Genomic DNA, 23,569 nt, shown 5'->3' with positions numbered 1-23,569 from the left:
ATGTTTTGTCACAGATTTAACTTCAATTTTCAATTAAAGTTTCTTCTGGACTTTGACTTGTCGGAGGAGAACCTCCTTTTGGTCTATCCATCTTCCCATCAACTTTGACCAGGTTTTCTGTCAGAGTTGATGAAAAAAGCAGCCGCACAGCATGATGCATCCACTATCGTGTTTCACAATGGCTTGATGTGTTCAGGGTTACAGACGTCTTCAAATCCCCAGATATGTCCACTTTTCAGTCGATTTTCTTTGATTAATGAAAATGTCCAGGTTCTAAAATAACTAGGGACTCACTGATCACTATTGCTATCCTATTTTAATACTGCTTTTATGGCAGTACTAACCAGTATCATATCACATATATAAAAGTTACACCACCTACATTGCTTCTCAGCATTAGTTAAAAACCTCATAATTTGGTGCTGTATCACTATCACTGACCGCATATCCAACTCCGTCTCCTTTGTGAAACCTATGCGCAAACTTCAACAAGATGGAAATGAGCATTGGCTGTTCATATCAACCTAGTTTTACTTATCAGACCAACACTGATATGTTAAAAAAAAGACAAACATCGCCCCATACCAATATCAGTACGATATATCATCAGTATATCGTACATCGATACATTCCTTGAATTCTTTTTTTTAATTATTATTTAAATATTCTTTCTAACCACATAGAGAAGTCACACTTTCAATATGTTCATATCAAAAGTAAAACGTATTTTGAAGTAAACGGAGTACGATTGATGGTTTTCAGGACAGGGCCAGGTGTCCTCGTTTTTTGGAATCTAAAAATGGCCACCATAACATAGCAGGCCAAAAAAGTTATATGTTGGTCTCCAATGAGCAGAGCATCATCTTCTACATGTTTGCTGTGTCACCTCATGGCTTGTGGTAAACTTAAAACAAGTCTAGTCAAGTTTATTTGTGTAGCACCTCACAGTAACAAGGCTGAACAAAGTTCTTCTAATAGTTTTCTTCCAAGTCGACAGATAAATAATCCAAATAAAAGATATCTAAGTTGATTTGTGTAACGTGCCAAAATGTAAAGTAGTTCAAAATGTGGAAATACTTTTTCAAGAAACATAATTGTTGGGGTGATTGTTGTTGTTTTCCACTACTGTTAGTCTTTTGCGTAGGCACAGGACAATACGTGCTGTGTTGCCATCATCAGTGGAGAAAATAGCTGTTTCCAACTGTGTCTGTGTGTTTTCTCTGGCTTCATTTAAAACAAATCATTACCCCAGTTAAAAGCTTTAGTTCTGAGCCATTTACTGTCTAAGTATTTAACTAGGTGTGAAATTAACTGTGGCTCATCTTGTTTGAAAAGTTGCAGATAAAAAAAAAAAACATTTAGGGTTTTTAGAACTAAATGAACCCTGTCGAAGTGTTGCCTGGTTTTTTTGTTTGTTTGTTTGTTTTTGGGGGGGGACTTGGGGGACGAGTTTCAGGCTCTGAGCAGTGTAGCAAAATAATTTTTGCATCCTAAACATCTTGAGAACTGGCCCACATCTAACATTTTGGCAGGCTCCTTCTGCCCTCCTAAACCTCACATATATTCTTGTTCAGTGACTGAGGCTGATATTTAGCTGAGGCCAGTGGATTTGGTCATCTCCTCTAATGGCCATAACGTTGAATAAGATCCATGTGTGAGGGTTGCAGTGGCATGACTTGCGTCGCAACTCAGTTCTGGCTTCACTGCTCCCAAATTAATTCCCTCCATCTCATTTGCGCATCTTGCCATCCAAGCAAACAGCTGCTAAACGGCCTGATTTACCAAGCGTGCATTATGAGACCTTTGGGCTATTATCTATAAATGCCAGTATGCGGCGACAGGTCTGGGTGCCCATTATGAAGGAGTTGCGGTGACAGCTCTCCGTCTCACTCAGCCCTGTGGTTAAATCGCAGTTCTGCAGCCTCCACTTGGTAATTGGCCCAGATGGGACATTTCAGCACTCTCTCTCCGCCACACCTCAGCTCACCTCCCAGCTCCACCGCTTTTTCCATCCCATACGGCGGACATTTGGAAGGGATTAAAGTACGGTCATAACTCTCGCCTGGGTCTCGAGCTCGGTGTTGCCTGTATTAGATGTGTCGTGACAGAAGCGGCAGGGGGAGCAAAGTGTTAATCGCCTGCGTAGAATCCTCTGGTACCACCACAAGAGAAATGCTGGCTTCTTATGTAAAAAGTGCCCTTTAAATTCATTCCCCTACAATAGGGTGGGCCTGCTGTGATAAATTGTGGGAAAAGCATTGTTTGTACTGCGAACATGTTTTGCTTATGAGCTTTACGAGTTAAGGTCTTTCCTTGTTTCTCCGTTGTACGAGATGTCACAATGGAATACAGATGTGAATATTTCTGCCAACTAATAACAGGTGAAAACCAACACTGATACGTACGTTTGTTTTACATTTGATAACGCCTTTCCATAAAGTTTACAAGTTTTATTAGTTTTTGGTCAACCACAGCATGAAATCCACCCCTCAAGCATAGGTGGGGGGGAGCATTTCAGCTTGATAGAGTATGAATTCCTTTTTTTCACGCATAGGATCACAGTGAACTGGGTTTTGCTGCAAAATGCAAAAATGCATTCACTTAAAATTTGATTACACGCCCGAATGCAATGTCAAATAAAGGCTCATAGGTTGGAATAGCATGTTTTGAGATGATCACAGAGGCATCCCGGAGTGTGCAAAAAGGAAGCACTGCTGCAAATACTGTAGTAGCGCAATTTGTTGTGAAGAGGGGGCAAGGAAAATGAGCTTCAATTAAACACTGACTTGTGTGCTGTGCATCATAATGATTCCCATAAAAAGCTGAGGGCGAGATGCATTCCTGCTGTGACTTCTGAGCGTGAGGCGTATGTGTAGTGAAACCGCAGAGTCCGCACCAGAGCTGAAGGCACCAAGTCTCCTCCTCCCTGCTCCGTTTTCCCACCAACCGCCCATAATTACACTTATTGGCCCCTTGTTTTATGTCTGCTTTAACTGTACACTGCAGCAGTAATGCGATGCGTAGCAGAGGGCCTCGCTTCTGGATGTCTGGACGACGTTGTTGGAAGGAGAAAAAAAAACGCAACATAAGTAGCTCTGTCTCCATCCAGTTCAATGCATTACCTGGAGAAATGTACATTTTGAATGGTTACAGTACATCTATCAAGCCTCTAACCTCCTTTACTGTGGATTTTTCTATTATAGTGTTAGATTTCACCTCTCATGTCACGATTGTGAAGCAGCTGCGCTCTGACATTTTAAACACTGAAATGATTTCCAGCTCTGAAGCCTCTTTAAATGCTGTATCAGAGGGCTGTGGGAAGGTAAATGCTGCTTTCATTGTTTAAAACAGCAAACAGCCTTCTTTCTAATTGGATTTCCTTGCAGTTTTCACCACAAAAATGCAGCTGTTTTGTAATTTTATTCAGCATTGTTCAGAGAATTCGCCTTTTTGAAATCACTTTTAGAACCATTTCGCTGATACAAACATTCCTCTGTTTTAACTTTACAGAAAGTGATGCATAAAATAAAATCGTACATCTGGGTTTCTGTGTCATCTCTTCATATATTCTTTTGTATTTTTTACCTTAGGGTGATGCAGGCTCCTCTGCAGCAGGCATCAAGGTAAGTCCTAAACAATTTCTTTTTACGTTTTGTTTTTAGTGTGGCTCCTATTAGTGATTCTCAGTTGGACTAGTTGCATTTTAAAAACACTTCACTTCAGACTAAGACTGCTGCACAACATAAAAACCTAATCACAAAGTGAAAGATAACTCTGTGGATTGTTACATCATCATCAGTGTGTGATGGAGCATTAGAGATCCATGACCGGAAACTACACTTGTAAAACTCACCTTCAGAGGTTGCTGTACTTCATTATGGCTATGGTGGCATATCTGTGTCATGGGTGCCTCGTCGCAGAAGTCGTACTTAATTCACACACCTTCACAGTTTGGTCATAGGATAATTTGAAGGAAGAGTGTCCTTACCGCAACACTTTGAGATATATTGTAATCCTATTGGCTCCATGGCTGCTACACTATGGCAACCAATCAGGCAACAATAAAGATCCCACCAAGCAGCCATTGGTCCAGTCAGATACATACAGTGTCATGATCAGACTCTTTGTACACTGAAAAATGTGACAATGTGCTGCCAGACTGAGAAGAAGCACACACGCCTCCAAAAAGCACATAAACATGTTGCCGGGAGACAAAAAAGGAAGTCATTAGTTTTTCTGGCTGGAATTCAAAGGTGCAATATATTTGTCAGGAAATATGTGAGACCAGAGGCGGTACTATAACAAGTACAAACAGTCTACTAGCTTCATTTTTGCCTTGCGACTAAAACGAGATTTTCCTAACTTTTCTCATTCCAGCAATGTTCGATGAGTCAAAGAGATCCTGGAGAAATTTATGTAAAATTTGAAACTACATGTGAAGAGAAATGTGCAGAAATGAAATTGCTCAAAATAAGCTGTTCTTGGAATTACATCTTAGTCGATAAACAAGCTACTTAGTCAAGTATTTTGTTTTATTGTGACAAAAGCTAAACGTTAATTTAAAAGATTGGATTTTGTTCAACCAAATTAGGAACAGTGAATGCTTAGATTAACTTAGGTGACTGTTTAAAATATTAAGAAATGGCTTGCAATCTCTAATTTATTCAGCAGACATGAATGCATACATGTAAAGGCAAAATGAAACCACTTTGAAACAGCCTTTCTACATGTTTAGCAAAATTTTTGTCTGAAATTGATCTGCCTTTCACTCAATTTCAGTTCAGATATTCCTTTAAAGCACCTGAATATGCTTTAAATTTTAGTGTGAAAAGGATACAAACTTCACTGTCATATTCTTATGACAATTCCAACAACCCCTCTAACAAACCCTGCCCTGGGTGAAAAGCCTTATAGTCCACATTAAAACCATTGATTGATCTCTTGGGTTTAGGAGACTTTTATGTCTGAATGACTCATAATTTGGTGTGTTAGTTGAAAGGTTGTCAGTTCGAATCTAGCTCTTCACATTTCTCTTGGACAAAACTCTCAAGAGGCCCTGATCTGTGGATCTCCGAGTAATTGTTTATATGAATATGGTCTTTTGTCTAAATCTACTTTTATTGGTCAGAAACACTAGAAACGTTCTGGATAAATGCCTTGCAGTTCTGGTTAAGATGGTGTATAAATGAAGCAGCTGAGAAGAACACAGTTTTATGTCTTACAGGGCGAACCGGGAGAACCTGGACGGAGTGGACAGAAGGTAATCATTATTATTTCTTCTAAATTAAATATTTTCACGAATGAACGGAAACTTGCAACAGACAAGTTCTGTCTGTGCATACTGATATGTCTGTTCGCAGTGTCAATGCCCATACCTAGACGTACTCAATAGAAGGGGAAGCTTTTATTCCAAGATATTTCAAATAAAGGTTGGTTATCTCAAAGCCTAGTGGAGTCTGTTGTGCAAAATATGTTTTCTACATTAGAAAGGCTCGGTTAAATCTGACACTTAAAGATGATTGACTATTGTAGAGCTGTGATTCAGTTTTCAGGCATTACAACCTCTCAGAAACCATACTAACATTTGTGGGTATGTTTCCCTTTTTGTTTAGGATTTATTTAGGTTTGTCTAACTTTACCAGATTCTTGCATTAAATAGCTTTGCTTCAGTGCAACTGAAAAGCATTGGCAACTTGTCTACATGTTTATTGCCTTGAGAGGCAACAAACTAAGGTGCTTTGCAAAACTTTGGCTAATCGCATCACCCCAAGCCTTAATGTATTTTATTGTCATTTTATTTGCACCCTTAAACTTTTCCACGATATGTGAAAAAAGAAAATTGTATTTTGGTGGGTTTCATAGACCAGCACAAAGTTTTGCATGACTGTGATGTCAAAAGTACAGAAATCCAGGACAACCAATTATCTGGAGGGTGCACATCTTTAGTGGCCATTGGGTGAGAAGTGAGCTTCATCCTGTACAGGTAACCAGTCCATTAAAGGGTAACATAGAGACAAACAGGACAAACACGCCTGCACATACACTGAATGCTAAGGGCACAGGAGTAATTAGCATGCCTGTTTTTGGAAGCTGGAGTACCCAGAAAGAGCCCCTTTATGCACAGAAAGAATGTGTTTACTACATTTTAAACCCATGCCAGGATTTAAATCTGGGAACTTCTTCCTGCAAGACAACTGAAACAACTACCCCACTGTGCAGTAATTCAATATCAATACAACTGTTAAGGCCTCAAACATTTGTTAGAGAACATTATTGAATGATCAACCCTCCTTGGACAAGTACTAATCAAAGACATATCCCAAGCTTTCAACATCTCATAAAGCATTGTTCGTTGCATTATCTGAAAATAGAACAAGTTTGGTTCTGTAAACCTACCAAGACGTGGTCATCCATTTAAATCCAAAGATCCATAGCCGAGGTAGGAGAGTCTGTTACCAGATTACTTCACAAATCTGGCCTTTATTAAAAAGCAGCAAGAAGAATACCAAAAGGAATATTTTTGATGTTTGCCCAAGACCAGGTCAGTGGTTCTCAACCCTTGTCCTGCAGGTTTTAGATGGGTCTCTATTCAAGCAAACCTCATTCAACGGATTGCATTTGAAGTGCCAGAGAAACCTGTTAATCACGAATTCATTTAGACGCCTTTTTTCACTAAAGGGTCCATCTAGGGCTTGTCTGACCCTATTCTGTTGGCTGGCCCTATTATCCCAGCCCAGTTTGTGTTTGCATTGAGCAGAGTGTCAGTGCAGACTACTCATGCTTTTCCTCAGCAGGTAAGCTGGTCAGAACTGATGGCAAGATAGATGGAGCTAATTACAGGGCAATCCTTGAGAAACACCTGAAAAGAATTGAAACTGGGGTGGAAGTTCACCTTCCAGGATGACAACAACCCTAAACATACAAACAGAGCTAAAATGGAGAATAATGTGATGTGATATGAAGACTAATGCTATTTGTCCAATCTGACTGAGCTAGAGGTCATTGTCAGATAATGGGCAAAAATATCAGTCTGTACATGTGAAACGCTGGAGGAGGAGAAAGTCACACTCAAAGGCAATAAATACAAATATATTCCACACAATGTTTCTGTTTACTTAAAAATGCTCCACTACTTTGAAGTGGAGCATTCGAGGTAGTGGAAAATGCTCCACTACTTTGTGTTGGTCTATCACATGAAATCCCAATTAAGTGCATCCAAGTTTATAGTTGTAATGTAACAAATTGTTGAATGGGTTTAGTTGAAGGGCAAAGCACTGTACGAATATCTCTGCTAGGCATTGTAAGTCATTGTGATTAAAACTATGGAAAAGCAGAAAGACCTGACTGCAACTGAAATTCTGTCACTTTTTAAATCCTGTGTGTTGCACTTATATAATTTGTTATATTTTTCCTTTTTCTTGCAAACCAGTTTGATATTTGATGCTGCAGATGAGACGCAAACTGTCTTATTTTCTCGACTATTTCATACTCAACCTGTTTTTGCAGAAACATCAAAAACTATCTCCAATCATCTTTAGAAATCCAGGGATAAAGAAATTTCCCATTGGCTGATTGCCAATAACTGCTGGTAAAGTGTTTGTCCACAAGAAAGACTTTTATTCACTAATTTACAGTCCCTTTCATAAGCCACAAAGTAACTTTACAGCCTTCTCTCTGATCCCTCAAGTGTCGTTAAAGTCGATCATTCTCGTGCAGCACTAATCATTTCTTTTTCAGAAGCCATAAATACAAGGGGCCTAATTGAGCATTAAATTATTCCCAGTCCAAATTTTTATCTTTGAAGTCTCACAGATGCCTCAGAAAGGACATGACCTCTGAATTTTTGGGGGTCTTTTTTTTATTACCTAAAGTTGGATCTCATACTGGGTTCGTTGCTCAAACTTCTGGAGTTTTTGACTTTTTTTGTAACAGAAAAGTTGGGTAAAATGGGACCTTCCCACGCTGCCAGACTCTAATGATCCACAAGTCATTGCAGCTCTCCCAAACAGCTTCTGCAACCGTAACCCAACATATCTGACAGTTTTTCCTTTTTAGAAACCAGGACTTTTCACACCTGTCTGAACCAATAAAATCTTCAAACTGAAACTCTGCTGCTCCTTGTGAAGGGTTGAGTGTTATAACAAGCACTAATCAGACTGTCAAGCTACAGCTGCATGAGCTAGTATTTAAAAAAAGATGCATGTGCCTTCTGTTCTGCTAATGCTCCCATCCCCATTCAAGCAAATGACAGTCAACTCAAGCCAGGAGACTGCTTTCCAGAGCTGCGGCAACTCGATAGCCAGCGAAAATAAAAACAGGAAATAACGTGTAGAGCTAATAAAAACCCCAATGAGCCTACAAATGAGGCTTGACTCAGCTTAGCTTGGCTTGGCTGTAACATGTCGCACTCTTCCTGTGTAGGGAGAGCCAGGACTTCCAGGGCTGCCTGGACTCCCAGGGATAAAGGTAATTGCTTTGCTGTCTTCATCCCCCTCTCAGTCATGTCCACCCGGTGTTGTCCGTGTCCATCCGCTTCTGCCCGTCTGAGAGAGCTCAGAGCAACTCAGCTCACCCATTGTCATGGCACTGAGGTCTGGCGATCTTGCTTTTTCCGTCCTTTGAGGGATTTGCCCGCAGACTTGAGTGCTCCATCTGCAGGAGCTGCAGAACTACCTTCAAGTGCAGTAAAAACTTTGGATTTTAGGGCTAAATTTGTGCAGGATAATTGTGTCATTACGAATTTGTGAATAATATCCGTTTTTAAGAGCTTTAGCCCACTTCCTGAAAATGTGGAGAGTCTGGAAATTCTGCTGTTGACGAGTTTGTTCAGATGCTTTCAATTTGAGATCTAAGGATAGCCCTTTCATACATAGTGGTCACTACAGTGGACAGCTATCTAAAAGCCATTTTCTTGTGCTTCCTGTGGATTTTTATGTTATAAATGCACACAGACCACTGAAGTGGACACTAATGCATCATAAAATATACCATCAACTACTGGCCATCAGCTGCAAATGCAAGAAATTATTTTTGTTAAATACAATATGGCCGACAGACAAAAAAGCATGAGAACCGACCCGGTCCTCCTTCTACTATAGACGACTCTTGCAAGTAAAAAAAATATTGGGACATCAGATAACCCCTAAGGGACAATACTACTGATGTATTTTTCAAATAACAACTTTGTATTTGGACAAAATTACAATTGATCACATAAAAATAAAAAAAAATAAAAAATTATTTTTACAAAAATATGTTCCTACCTTTTTTTATGCCTTAAGAAAAAATGTTTAAAAAATGGAAAAAAAATTCTGACACAAAGGATCATAATTCATGCATGAAAGGGATAGGTTTTACGCAGTTAGCAACTTACCTAGAGTGGATAACTCTCAGAATGTCTTCAGCAGGGGTGAAAATTTAGTCATTAAAAAGAATTTCACAAACAGATGTTTGTTTCAAACAGACTTTTGTGTCATATTAGTTATAGTTTTTAAAGATGTTTTTTTCCCCCTAAAAATTTATTTGATTATTTATTTATATTTATGTGAAAACACAATGTGTGTACCTCACAAAATGGTGATGGTTTGAGTGTGCTGTCCTACAGTTGACACTTATGTACTTTACCACGACATATCTGCTTATTTTCTAGGTAACTGAGCATTTTCAAAAGCAAAACGACACTAAATTACCTTCTGCTGACAGACATTTATTGAAGTCACGTGACATTTTCTTACAGCATACGTTATCGGCTTCAGAATTACAAAAAAAGACAGAAAACTGTAAGAGTATGGTATGGCGAATGATCAGCCAGCACTGCCAACATTATGAGCGAGACATCGACTGGTCTCATTAAAAATCAGACACTAAAATAACTCTGGTGAGTCACTTTCCTGTTCTTTTCCATTCCTCCGTTAAATTGTAAGATCACCAGCTCTTGAGAAAGTTTGTTGGTTTCTGTTCACCGATTTACATCAGCAATGTCTTGGTGCCAGCTACACCTGGCTGCTCAGGTGGAGCTGTTCCCCCTAAAGGCCAGTTGTAGAAACTGAACATTGTTCTCTGGCAATAAAAGAAAACTGCTTTGTTTCCTACTTCAATTTCTCACTCATTTTCAAGAAGGCTTTCACTTTGAAAAGACTTAATGCGATGGCGTGCCATGAGATCTCGTTACACTCTTAGTCATCAGTGTAAATGTCCATGTAAGGCAAATATGGCAGCAGTTTAAAGGTCTATAAAATAGAGGGTTCTCGTTCACAGCTGTGAAATATTTGAGATTTGAATAATTTGAAATTGTTTCCAGATCCTAGAAATCCACTTTGGTTTTGAACCCCTCCCCCATCCATTCAGCTTCCTCCTTTGAGGAACACTGCTTAATTAAATTTAGATCTTCAGAAAGTTATCTGGATTTTGAGACATTAGGTTCTCATAAACTGTCCACAGAACCCCAGTTTAATCCTTGTCGTTTAGGGGAGGAAGTTTAGTCACATCTTTAGAATTTTTTTCTTTTTGATTTGGAAAGCAATAGCACAGGAGCTAAACATGCAACCAGCACTTAATAACCTTCTCATGTTAGTGTAGTCACATTAACGTATCTCAGGACCATTGGCTTGAAAAATAATGTGTTTAAATTGTGAATGCTGACACAGGCATGATGCTGATGCTTGTTCCTGTTTTTCGTTTGTGCTTCTCTCTCTCCCTTTTCTTTATGTGCCTGCAACGTGTTCGGCTTGTTAAAAAAACCCAAAAACTTTCGTTTTACATTTTGTACACTCCTGTTTTTACTTAGCAGGCCTGCATGTTTGATGTGATTCTAAAAAGTTCTGCTAACATGGCACTTTAACAGGTTCTGAGCTGGCCTTGCCCTTTATTCTTCCTCCGCATACTTTGCTATTTGGTTTAACACTTAGAGAACTACATGCCCATCACTTCATCGAGGGCTTCCTGAGCACCTGAAGCACTCTAGAAGGGATTTTGGTTGCTGCTTTAGAACCAAATGCGGTACAAATCCAGTGCAGCATCACACCTCATACTGGAAGCTGGATAAAAACGTGAAGTGCATTTTTTTTTTTTTTTTTTTTTTTGCACACTCTACCTCATTTCTTAGGGTCTTGATGAGTTTCTGCTAAGGCCCGTCATATCATATGTTCAGGCTCATGAGAAAGAAAAATGTTAGTATATGTGAAACTTAAGGAGCAATTAACAAATTGCCTGTCATTGTGATTGATGCATGCAATCCTCAGTCTGCTTGTGTGCACGTGGGGGTGTGCGAGCAGCAGTAAGTGCATGCCTGTCCTTATGAATGTATTTGGTCACTCATCTTGCGTGTGCTGTTTAGCGCTCATTAGAAATGCCCAGTGGAAAAGTGAGTAATAGCTATTTTTGTTTGTTGTTGTTTTTTTTTTTTTCTTCTTTTGGGTGTTTTTCAGGGTGAGCCAGGATTCCTCGGCCCCCAGGGAGAACCAGGACTTCCAGGACTCCCAGGAACTAAAGTGAGTGACATTAGTTTTCCTGACTGATCCTCTTCGTGTTGTGACAGTGATCGACGACGAATCAGATGCGACTTGTTTGACAGATTTTAATAACACTGTGCTAACAGAACAGTGGATAGCGTATTGTCATGTCACCGATGTTATTAAAACTCTGTCTCCACTAAATGTCAGGCTGAAGCGGTCAGAATGAGCTAATCCTCTACTGCTTCCTTTGAGTCATGACATTATCCTTCTGTGGGGCCAGGGGTGATGATCCAAACATCAGGCAGCTTGCAGTGCTTTGATAATCAGAATGTATTCTCTTTGCATCACCCTCTACTGCTTTGAGCAACATTTTGTTAGTTTTATGGAGAACTAAAGGCAGAACTGCAGTGGGACACTCATAACTCGGTTTTATTACAATTAAATTACATATAAATAAGGGCTTTGCGAGTTCTGTTCTGTAGCTGCTGATTTTACTCTCTTGGAAGATGATCTGGTGCAGAGAGGTTTCCCCTTTTTTGCCAACAACAACTGTGCCACAAGGTTTTACTTTATACTGTGTGCTGGACAACTAGTGCAATGTTTCAGTATGACCAAAAAAAAAACTTTGCAGAACTTGTGTATTCTCATCAACTTAAACTGGGGTTGTTACCTCATTTTTAAGGGTGCAACTGTTTTCCAAAAATATCTACGACGTAAAAGTCATGAGTCATCCTTTACTTCCCTTTAGTTTGATCCTTCCTTCTAACAATTTACACAGGTTTTGTAAAGTTGTAGAAGGTTTCAGTTCCACAGCTACCTTTTTGGCTGCTGAAAAAACATAATTATTTACAAGGCTTTAGCTCCACATACGAGGATTCTGGGTTTTTTTTTTTCTCCTTTTCTGTGAACTTGAGGATTCAATGATGTGTGGATGATAATAGTCCCTTTGTTTTGGAGGGGATATGCTCCCAACTTCTGAGGATGCACGGAACGCGGTGTGCTTGGGAACAAAATGGATAACACATGGATTTGACCAACAGTAACCTGTACATGCCGCTGTAGCTGGCATCAGTTTCACATGCACCACCAATGGGTGGGTGTGCTAAACCTATGTCCTGACGCTGCATATCTAAGTTAAAACTGTAGGTGGAGACTTACACCAGAAGAGGAAGTTCCCGCTATGGAGACTGAACACTTATAGACTACTACACATCTATTATTATACAAATATAACAAATATGCTGGCAACACTGGAGGCTGTATTTTTAGTCTCAAAACAAGAAGACCGCAGGAGTCACCATTTCTATGTAGTCAATTTGTTTTGTCCAGTGTCAAGAACTTCCATAGCAGACGTGCAGTGAGGTTATTTTGTAGCTGCCACTGTGATGAAAAACTACCATAATTATCAGTTTCTCTTGCAGTCGCATGGCTCATAAAGGAGAGCTACCAGACCAATTTTGGTTTCCAGAAAAAACTTACAAAAGTATAAAACACAATATAAACATTTGTGACATCTTCTGGCAACGGCGAAGTTGGTTATTGAGGTCAGTAGCCACGGACGATAGCTGGTTTTTAACAGGTCCAATAAGTGATGATTACCAGGTAATGTCGATGGCTGTATGATAGATGCAGGGCTGGTGGTGGTTGATTCTTGAAGATGTTTCACTTTTCCTTGAAAAATCGTTGTTTAGTGAGTTCTAAGCTGAATTCTGAGGAACCTCTGAAGAGCTGAAGCCTTTTGGATGAGACATAAAATACCTTTAAAAAGCAGTTCAGCTGCCTTCTAATGAAGCACCAAGAAGATAATACCTTCAAATTGTTTATTTGGAAAATTAGCTGCTAGCAGTCTTTGTGATTAATGCATGCAAAGACAGAATTTTGTATTTCTTAAGTTAAATCTATTGAAAATCCTAGAGATAAAATGAACAGAGAATAGTACTTTACCACTAATGTGGTTTAAATAGAGCTGTTAGCTGGAGCAAGATCAACTGGAGGATCATGTATCCTGCATCATATCTTTACTGGATTTTTTCCTGTGGCTGAGAAACATAAAATCCAGACATTAATTGGCTGTAGATGCCCTTTTAACCAATTTGTAGTTTGTCCTGCATTTATTTTTTCACATACTAGACAATATGCCCTCCTGATCAAATATATATGCAAGAACTGAACTAAATAATAGTAAAAAGCAAAAATAGCCAAAATTCAAAGAATATTAAAAGGCCTTCAGAAAGTCTGGAGAACAAGAGACCATCAAGACCATTTTAAAAGGTTTCAGGAAAGACTGACTGCTTGGAAAGAAAGTGTAAAAAAAAAAGCAAAAGTTTGTGTGGTTGTAAATGAACGTACAATCAAACAAAACAACGTATTATTGCTGCATAATGATCCTCGAACACCAGGACTCTTCATGTTTCTGGTGTTTCTCTGACTCAACAAAACTAAATCAAGTGAACAGTTTCTGAGCGCGCCACTGCTGACCTAGAAGACTTAGGTCAGCAGTAATTTATCCATTTGAAGATGAAGTAATTCATCCATTTGATTCAGTTGTGTTGGAGCACATCTGAGACATGCAGAGTTCAACAGTCCAATAGTCCCATGAGGACTGTTGGACTTCCCTCTTCTAAAGCTGTTCTCCCACCTATAAAAACACCCGTGTGTTTTATTCAATCGCTCTTTGTTGTTCTGCCAGTGAACGTCTTATGAACAGCATGTGTTTTGGTCTTAATAGGGTGAGAAGGGTGACCACGGACCAGCAGGAAAAGGTGATCGAGGAGAAATCGGACCTGCTGGGCCAAAGGTGAGGATATGAAGCACACATGCACGATCCCCACCATCTGACCGGATGGCAGGATGATCCAGGCTCATATTTGTGACTTTGCTGCCATCTAGAGTATTCCTTCTGAAAACAGCAGTTATCCTGTTTCAAATCCTGAAAAGTCGAACTTATTATTTATTAACACACTAAGAAATTAACTTTTTTTTCCCAAAGAAGAAAGCTGTTTTAACAATCATTACCATTACTTACTAGGATCTTAAGGTGTTGGAGTTACGTAAACCGACTCTAAATGAGTTCCCCATTTTGTTTATGTCTGCCACTGACCCTGCTGGTAGCGTAAGCTGCAGTCTAAACTTAGAGGACTCAGATGACTCTGGTACATATCCTGTTAGAAGCCCCAAGTTAAACCCAGGATTAGTTAGGGAGAGTGTTCAAATAAACACATCCTCTGTTGCTCAGCAGTAACAAGATAAGATGTTTGTTTTTAAGCTTTGTTTTTAACCTAGGTGTTGGTTCCCCAGGAGGAGTCTGGGAGGTGGATGATCAGATGTCCGCTTCAAGTAATTTAATACTTGAGATGTATAGTTTAATTTATTTTACTATCCTTGGCAGGGTTCACAAGGAGAATCTGGTATGCCTGGACCTAAAGGGTCAAAGGTGAGTACGGCTCAGATGCTTTCTTTGATTTCATGAATAGCAGACATTCACAGCACCTTTCCTAGCTTTTGGTACCCCTGGTAACAATGTGGAACGAGGTTGAATATTATCAAGTGCTGACAATTTTAAAGGCCAAGCTCTTAAAAATATATAAATATATATACATAAATAAAAGTTTTAGAAAGAAATGTCAAAGATAAATGTATGTATAAATGCAAACATCATCACATTTTCACTTTTGTGCTGTTGCTTTTTAATTCCACTCTTGTGATCATTTGTAAACCTATATTATGATTCATTCCTTCTCATAAAAAGTTCTCATAAGGCTTTTGATTTATTTATTTTCCCTAATAAGACTTGTACACATGTAAATTTGTGTTTGTTGTTTCATGTAAGGGGGATATTGGAGATAAAGGAGATTTGGGATCTATTGGCCCAAAAGTAAGCACTTATTTCAATTCCTTAAATTGTTCACTTAGTAATTGTGCATGCTTTGACTCAAACTGTATGATGCTGCTTCCTAAGAACTGCTCACCACTAGGGGGCAGAAATGACCTCTCAGTGGGGCTGAAATTAGGACGTGTCCTTTATGTTGATATGTGGTTCTTGGTGTGTTGCAGGGTCCTCCCGGGCAGAAAGGAGACAGAGGAGCCACTGAAATCATTGACTACAATGGAAACATCGAAGAAGCTTTGCAGGTCAGACATGTTATTGCCTAACTGGTACATTGTTATCCCCTCTCATGTCTACCAGAGGAGAGAGCACAATGAAAGATAACTTTTTGTTTGCCTTGGCCTCTCACTGAAGTATACCTAATGCTCCATCATGCCATGCTGACACCAATATTTTCCTGTAAAGATAACCTCTAGTTTCTGTCACTTGGCCTTTGCTTATGTGTCAGATAAAAAGAAAAAGTATCTTAAGCTCAACTGAAGAAACGTGTTGTCCCAACAGTTTCAAGTGACCTGTGTAATCTTATCTCTTACCTGCTTTCCGTTCCCACTCTTTCGGCCCACTGCAGAGGATTACCACTATTACAGTCACGGTAAATAGGCTGTGTGTATATTCTGTGTATTGTGTCATCATCACGTTTGATCCATCTTTGTCCCAGCATGGAGCCGACGCCACACCAGCACTGGTTTGCACGGCCCTGTGTGTGTGTGTGTGTGTGTGTGTGTGTGTGTGTGTGTGTGTGTGTGTGTGTGTGCGTGTTCATACGTCCAGCAGTGTGTTTGCTTTACAGTGAATGAAGCATTGTCCTGTGTCACTGCTGTGTTTCTGTGTAACGGTCTGTAAACTAAGTGTCTGAAAAGTGTATTTTAAAATAATAATTAGTTTTTTTTATCTAGTTGCAAGAAATTAGAAATAAAATACATTCAGGCAATTACATCTAAGTACGTGAGCAAAAAATATAATTTTTGATTTTCTGATTACTTGACAAATTTTGCAATGAAGTTTCTTTTAAACTTTTGCTTCTGCAAACAGGCCAATTTCAAGAACATGTCAAACTTATTTTAGATATTTACAAATTAAAAAACCATGCCAGATGGGTTTAAAAATGTTTTCTTTTGTTTTAAGTGGCAGAATATGGGCTATTTATAACACAATAAAACAGCATCTACATTCTAACATCCAAATGTGATTTTTGTGGTTGTAATTCACTCTTTGCATGTGTCTCTCACTTCAGCATTCACGGTGTGAGACTGACTTCTAATGTAGTTCTACTCAAACTAAATCATCATTCTCATAGTGTTTTTTCCTTTTAAAAACTGTTATGATGGTGCAAATATCTTGTGAAGATAATAGCGATTATTCTCAGAGCCGAATGGAATCACCATTGGTTTCTGTCACTGTTTTTGTACAGGGTCCTCCTGGGCCACCTGGACCAATAGGACCACCAGGCTTTAAGGTGGCATTTTTACCCTCATGTCTAAATCTTAATTCAGGTGTCACGTGATGTGGCGTAAAGCGTATTGTGCAAGATCTAAACATTTAATTGTAGTGTGTGTTATTTTTGCAACAATGCTGTCTATTTGTGTGGTTGTAGGGAGATCGCGGTCTGCCCGGTCTTCCTGGACTCGATGGGGAGAGAGTGAGTAGATCGCTTTACTCAGACAGAAGCTCCAAATGTGGTTTTGCACACATTTTGCGCATAAAATAGTATTGTGAATTACAAACCAAATGTTACATTCTGTGCAAGAAGTCCACTTATGTAAATAAATAGAACTGGTTAGATGTAAAGATTTCGCGGGTTGCGTTAAGGTCTCTGTTGCACAACTTGCTCTGAACCTGCTCTGGAACATGAATAAGTGAAGTTTGTAATAAGGATCATGAATTAAAACTGAATCATCTGGGCGTGTGTGCGCGTGTGTGACCTCTCTCAGGGTTATAAAGGTTCCAAGGGAGACATGGGAATGCCCGGAGCGTCAGGGGAGAAGGGAAGCACTGGTTTAACTGGCTTACCTGTAAGAATCACACACACACTATTGGAGTAACAAAGGTTTCTTAAAACGTATCTATATTCAACATGTTCAAACAATTCACCTCATAATGCTTGTTCATAACAGGGCGTTAACGGAGCAAAAGGAGACAAAGGAGATCCAGGACTTCCAGGTCCACAAGGTCCATCTGTGAGTAACGTATCGATAATAAAAATGCATTAAATAGAGTTGGAGCTTTTTATAGCCAAACATGCAGGGAACTATTGTTATCATGAAATAGAGTGAGAGTAAGGTTTTCATTTGAGGATTTATTTTTGTAATTTCTTTACATTTTCAGATAACTGGCCCTCCAGGGCCACCGGGACCTCACGGGCCCTCGGGACCCATGGTGAGTTTGGGGGTTTTGTAGTATTTTCTTTTTCCCTGAACCAAATATATAAGGCAAACCCTGTTTGTTTCTGGTTTGCTTATTTCTTCAAGAGAAAATCTTCTGATGCTCCTAAATCAACAAATGACTTCATTATTCACGCACCACGTAGTTACCTTTTGACCTAAAGTGTCCCTTTCGAATGTTTTTCAGGGACCCCATGGCTTCCCGGGGCCTAAGGTAAATGTTGTTTAAAATACATTAAGAGATACAGTGAAAATGTTCATACCCCTGGCAAATTTCTACACTGATATTAGTTTCTTTCAGCCAGAAACCTGTGCTGAAATGCAGCAGGGATCTCTCTGTACTTTTTAATGTACAGTGGCATGTGGAAAATTGTTTGTACCTCTTTCAATAATAAACCGTTCCTCTGCATTACAACTGTAAAACCCTTCTTGTTGTTGCCGAGCAGCTTTCTCCAAGTTTTCACTGGTATTTTGAGAATTTACCTCCCAAGTCTTTAAGGTTGGAAGGTCTCAAACCCAACTCTACTCTTTACCTCCCTGAATGATTTTTTTTGTCAGATTCCTGTCAATACTCTACCTTGGCCACTTCAAAACATTACTTCAATTAAAATAATTGAAGTACTTTAATTACTTCAATTAGTAATTAAATAGGGCTATCTATACTAACAAGGGTATAGATAATTTTGCACTTATTTGTCCATCTGAAGGCTCCCTGTGAGGAGCCTTCTTGCTTACAAGAAAATACATAATTACTCACTACAGATTAATTAGCTCTTCTGGTCTTATTGTTGTTAATGTCTTTCTCATTTGATGTTTTCAAGCCTTTCGACTGACTAGGTTAATGTGTGGTTGAGCGTGAGTTTAGAAATGCCTTATTGTGGTAGATCTTCTTTAATATTGTAAAAGTCTAAAGCGGATACAGGACTGTTCTTCAGTCTTCTGCAGATGAGCTGCAACACAGTCCTCTACCCAAAATCCTTCCGTCCCACAGCTACAACCATCTATAACAACTCTTGTCTGCTTCTTTGTGAAATTCTCTCTTTGCACAGCCTGTCAGGTTATGTGTTGCTTATCTTGGTATGTCGGGAGGTCTGCAGTTGTGTCGTGCATTTCCATTCTCGCATTAAACTATTGCTTTTTGGGTTGTCTGAGTAACGAAGACCGAATATTTAGATTTTTATTTTCCAACATCCTTCCATTTTACATCTGTGCACCGCTTTGTTTTAGTCTAAAATCACATCAAAATGAATTGCAATTTTAGATTTTTAGGCGACATAGAGTTCAACGTTTTAAGCAGCAGGAAGGTGTTAAACATCAGCTTTGCGTAATCATCTTCTACTTCGACTCTCTGTAGGGAGAACCTGGTTTGCACGGACTAAAGGGCATGAGAGGGGAACCGGGACACAAAGGAGATCGTGGACATATGGGTCTCCCTGTGAGTTGAGCAGTAGTACAAAAAATCTTTTAAGAAAATTCACTTCTATTTTAGAATATTCATTTTATTTTATCAAGGTACTAGTTGCACATATATGTTTGTTTACGTGAGTTTGCGTGTACATGCGTGTGTCCAAAGTGCCTTGTCCACGTTCTGTCTTCATTTTCATTTGCCTGGACTGAGCACCTTAGCCAAAGCTCCCTGTGATTTAGTTTGTTGTGAACCCTGCCATCAACCTGTCCTAATAACAGTGTTCATCTGGTACTAATCCCGCCTTGTTCATGTCACTCATACCTCCATAACCTCACAGGGAGCCTCCGGCTTGGACGGCAAGCCCGGAATTAGGGTGAGTGTCATGTGATCAAGGGGCTTCACCACCCAACATCTTTCTTTCTCTCTCCCTCCATGAAGTTCAATTTTTCCCTTCAGTTTTTTTTTCTTGTCACCATATTATTTGCACATTGTTCCAAAATGCAAATAATGTAAGCTTTCTTTTTTTCTTAAAGTATACTTTTCATGTTATCGATCCTCTAAGCTAAATGAAGACACAGAAAGCTGCTTCACAAAACATTTTGAGACTCCTGTTTTGTCCTGTGTCGCATTAACACACACTCATACATTAACTGTGTCAGCGGTGTCGTAAGCGTCCTTTGTGGCCAATGCACGTGTACGAGCTCTGTGTGCTGGTTGTAGCTCAGGTCCTATATGAATACCGTACAACTACATCACTTTTTATTTTAATCAACGAACTTATGAAAATAGAGCGGCTATTATCCTAAAAGTGTTAACTCACCCTGGCAACAATACTCTCTGCAGGGCACAGACGGGCCTCCGGGTCCAGCTGGTCCGGCCGGGCCGAAGGGTGACATTGTAAGGCTGAAATTGCATTGTTTTCATAGATCTGACAGACGATGCAGCTCATGTTGACCGACAATTTAGAGAAATTTTTAGAAGTATAAAAGAAAGCATTAACCTAGATTTATTTGTCACAGGGTGAGAAAGGTGCATCAGGTGAGCCGGGACCTCGAGGACCTTATGGACTACCTGTAAGTTTTACAACATTATCATCCAATTCATAGATATGAGGCGGCAAACAGGCGTTAAAATCATATGCATGTACTGTATAATGAATTAACAGGCTGTGCTGTCATTTGTAGTAAAATGGAAAAACAAAAATAGTGACACTATGTAAAAGGAAGAAACAAAGTTTGATTTGTTTTATTACCAGCATTGGTGTCACATTGTAATAGTATTCGTATTTGAAGACGTTAAAAACTGTTTTTTTTTCTTTTTTCTCACTGATGTCTCACTCAATTCTGTTGTTAGAAAACAAATATATCGTAAGATGCAAAGTTTTAGATTTTACCCATTAATATTAAGTAATTCAACTGTTAGGTGTTTTTAGCGAGTTTATTTATGTATATGCTTCTTGCTGTATTACTAAAATCTAGAGAGTGCGCTGTTTTTTTAGTGAAGATATCAGGCTTTGCAAAAGTCAAGTTTTTGGCAGTAATTAAATTTTTTTTCTCTCCAGGGAGCCGCCGGAACGCCAGGTTTGGATGTAAGTTGGTTTGACTCTTGTGTCTTACGAGTTAATTTATGAGTAGAAACAGCTAAACTTTACAGGGAAAATGTAAAAGTAAAAATCACTGTTTTTTTTTTTGTTTACTTAAGTAAAATAATGAAAATAAAACGGAAATGCAATCTCTTTTTAACATTTCTGTTTATGTACAAATTCATCTTAGTGGTGGACCATAGCTTGCTACTACAGGAAGTTATAGAAGTAATGTTTTAAAACAAAACTTTTAATATAAAAGGAAGGTCTTTGGGATTATGTTGTTGATTTTTTTTAAACAATTTTTTATAAATCATTGTTTTTTTTAACATGCCACCTCAAGCTGCTAGCTACCATTTTTCCCTATAATTTTCCTAGTGATAGGAAGGATCCTAATTGCATGCTTTCTCCTGGTTTTTGTATTGAGAAGCTTTTTATGTTAAAGCTTAATTTATGCTTGACATACTTACATTCTGCTCAGAAATGAGAGGCACTGAATCAGGCCAATAGAGCTTTTGCAGCATTTATATTCTGTGTCGCTGGTACCCTCGGTAGTCAGTATTCTCCTACACTCTAGGTGGCAGTGTAGGAGAACTACAGCAAGTGTCCAACACTACACAACATGTTAGAAGTGAAAAACACAATTGTTATTGGCCACATGGTTATACCGTGAGCTTAAAAAAAGAGGAAGAACTTTTATTCTTTAAGTTTATTTTTTTATTCTCACATAGAAAAATTTCTAGGTGCACTGTGCGGAAAATGTGGGTTGTGTAGAGGGAGGCGGTTGCTGAAATGGCGTAATTTGGCCATGAGGATTTTGTAAATGCGTCAAGCATAAACCCAACCTAAGCTGTAAAATAATATGCTTCAAACATTGTTTTTATTTTTGAAGGTTCAATTTTAGTATTTATTGCATGTGTTGGTATCATTAAAACTGATTGCAATTTGGTAAATTATACTCATGATTGGATTTTCAAGATTCAAAGTCCTCCAGGATATCACTTTCAAATTCACAAAGTTTGGTGGACATTAAAGACATTATCAGTTCTGTTTGCAACTGATTATGATAAATTGTTGGATAAAGGAAGCATATGTAGCTTTACTTAACTAAAACTATTACAGTCCATTTTTTTCAGATATTGATGTAAAATATTCTGCAAAGTTTATTCTTATACAACTTCAAATCTAAAGTTCAAATCTCCCTTGCTATTTTTTGTTCACAATTTTTTCTGCGATATTTAAATTAATATTACGGATAAAAACTTTCAGATTCTGTTTGATCCTGATCTGGTTAGCTTTGTGTGGATGAGAAAAATCTGACGTCTCATCTAAAACACAGTAATTAAGTAAAGTTGTACATTTTCAGGGTTTACCTGGATTAAAAGGAGATAAAGGCGACGATGGGGGGAGAGGAGAAAAGGTAGATGTAGATATGGTTTTGTAGCTTATTAATATCTCTAACGTCAGAGGACTGATGTCAATGGACAGTGTAGAAACTTTTGATTTCATTTGTATTTGAAGTGTTTTTTTCATCCCCCAGTTTGAGGTAAACTTTTTCCCTCTAAAGTAAACTGCAATCGAAAAGGAATTGTCCTAATTTACATCAATTGCTTTTATAATCCTAATGAATTTTCTTTATTTTTGCAGAAACATAAACTATCACCCCCCACTCCTCTCGAGTCAGATTTTTGTTCTCCCCTCCTCAACAGTTCCACCATCTCATTGTTTCAAATCTAACTTCATTTTCAGGCATCAAAAAGAGAGATCAACATATAAATCCAAACATGTCCATTGACAACAGGCTCTTCAGTATCATACATGTGTTGTTTTCCATGTTTCCATGCATGAACATAAAGTAACATATTTCACTTCCCTCATTTCTTGAGCCTGTTGGTAACCCTTCCTTTCCTTGTTTTTGCACTCATTGTTTGTCTCTGTAATATATATATATCTATTCCTCAGACACTGTATACCATTAAGAAGCTATATCTTGTTTCTCTTTCATGCATTAAGTTGGGTTTTGCTCCCCGCTCTAACACAGAACAGATCTTAACATTTCATCTCTTTCAGGTCCTTAAGATCAGTAATAAGATATTGACATACACTCATCATAGACATTAAGGATGTAGGAATAAACTGATTTGTACAGGTCTCTGTAATCATTTGTGCATTGATTCAGTCAGTACCCTGCTTTCTTAAAGGGGCAGGATCATAAAATATTGACTTTTTTGAGCTTTACATTATGTCGTAATGTAACATGCCTGGAGTGTATGCTGGTAAAAATATTAAGAGATTAATAGAGGAGCAGACTGTTGGAAAAAGTAGGAGTTCCTTAAAGAGACAGAAACCCAATTTGAAGGCAATAAATTACAAAGTCAAATTTTTCTTAAGTCTATTTGATATATGTAATTTTTATAACTGAAGGTAACATAGTAAATTGATCGTGATGTAAAGTGATACTATGTGGCTGACAAACATGTAAAAAGGAGTTTGCAGTGGAACTCATCAGATACATAGGAATGATTCTTAAAATTTCCGACCGGCATCTCATTCTTTTAATTGTTCGTAATCTAGAAAGTACGGTACATGTTGCTTCACTGTGCAGTGTTGCTAAGGTACCTCCTTAAATTGACTGTGTCCAGTCTGTCTTTGGAACACACAGTTCCTCTCCTTAATCTGTGGTCAACTGGGTCCAACGCTGTAGAGGAAACATTCTCTGGAAGGCAGAGAGGTGTGATCTTTCCATAGTTGGAACACATTCTCTTGGCTTCTTTGTTAAGTATTTGGGCTGCCATCCCACTCCGCCACTTGGCAGGTATTGTATGAGTCCTTCTTGCAAAATTGAAGCCACAACAGTCC

General features: G+C 38.7%; 1 protein-coding gene across 13 annotated transcripts in view; it reads left to right on the top strand.

Annotated features, from left to right (window-relative positions):
* Positions 1–23,569, top strand: part of col25a1 (collagen type XXV alpha 1 chain) — a 200,886-nt gene that overhangs the window by 166,488 nt on the left and 10,829 nt on the right. For 6 of the 13 annotated variants that reach the window (XM_028038393.1, XM_028038386.1, XM_028038385.1 and 3 more), the window contains 21 exons: positions 3,591–3,623; positions 5,225–5,260; positions 8,422–8,466; positions 11,427–11,489; positions 14,182–14,250; positions 14,842–14,886; positions 15,283–15,327; positions 15,507–15,584; positions 15,908–15,931; positions 16,751–16,795; positions 16,934–16,978; positions 17,271–17,351; positions 17,454–17,516; positions 17,665–17,715; positions 17,908–17,934; positions 19,075–19,155; positions 19,466–19,501; positions 19,972–20,025; positions 20,148–20,201; positions 20,690–20,716; positions 22,077–22,130. In XM_028038393.1, the coding sequence (XP_027894194.1) occupies positions 3,591–3,623; positions 5,225–5,260; positions 8,422–8,466; positions 11,427–11,489; positions 14,182–14,250; positions 14,842–14,886; positions 15,283–15,327; positions 15,507–15,584; positions 15,908–15,931; positions 16,751–16,795; positions 16,934–16,978; positions 17,271–17,351; positions 17,454–17,516; positions 17,665–17,715; positions 17,908–17,934; positions 19,075–19,155; positions 19,466–19,501; positions 19,972–20,025; positions 20,148–20,201; positions 20,690–20,716; positions 22,077–22,130 (1,056 nt within the window). The remainder of the gene's footprint in view (positions 1–3,590; positions 3,624–5,224; positions 5,261–8,421; positions 8,467–11,426; positions 11,490–14,181; positions 14,251–14,841; positions 14,887–15,282; positions 15,328–15,506; positions 15,585–15,907; positions 15,932–16,750; positions 16,796–16,933; positions 16,979–17,270; positions 17,352–17,453; positions 17,517–17,664; positions 17,716–17,907; positions 17,935–19,074; positions 19,156–19,465; positions 19,502–19,971; positions 20,026–20,147; positions 20,202–20,689; positions 20,717–22,076; positions 22,131–23,569) is intronic. The other 7 variants (XM_028038394.1, XM_028038395.1, XM_028038396.1 and 4 more) reach the window with 5 other exon arrangements.

The sequence above is a fragment of the Xiphophorus couchianus genome, chromosome 14 (assembly GCF_001444195.1).
Source record: "Xiphophorus couchianus chromosome 14, X_couchianus-1.0, whole genome shotgun sequence".
Taxonomy (NCBI): Eukaryota; Metazoa; Chordata; class Actinopteri; order Cyprinodontiformes; family Poeciliidae; genus Xiphophorus; species Xiphophorus couchianus.
The sequence above is the reverse complement of the archived record's forward strand: the minus strand, read 5'-3'. Positions and strand labels throughout refer to the sequence as shown.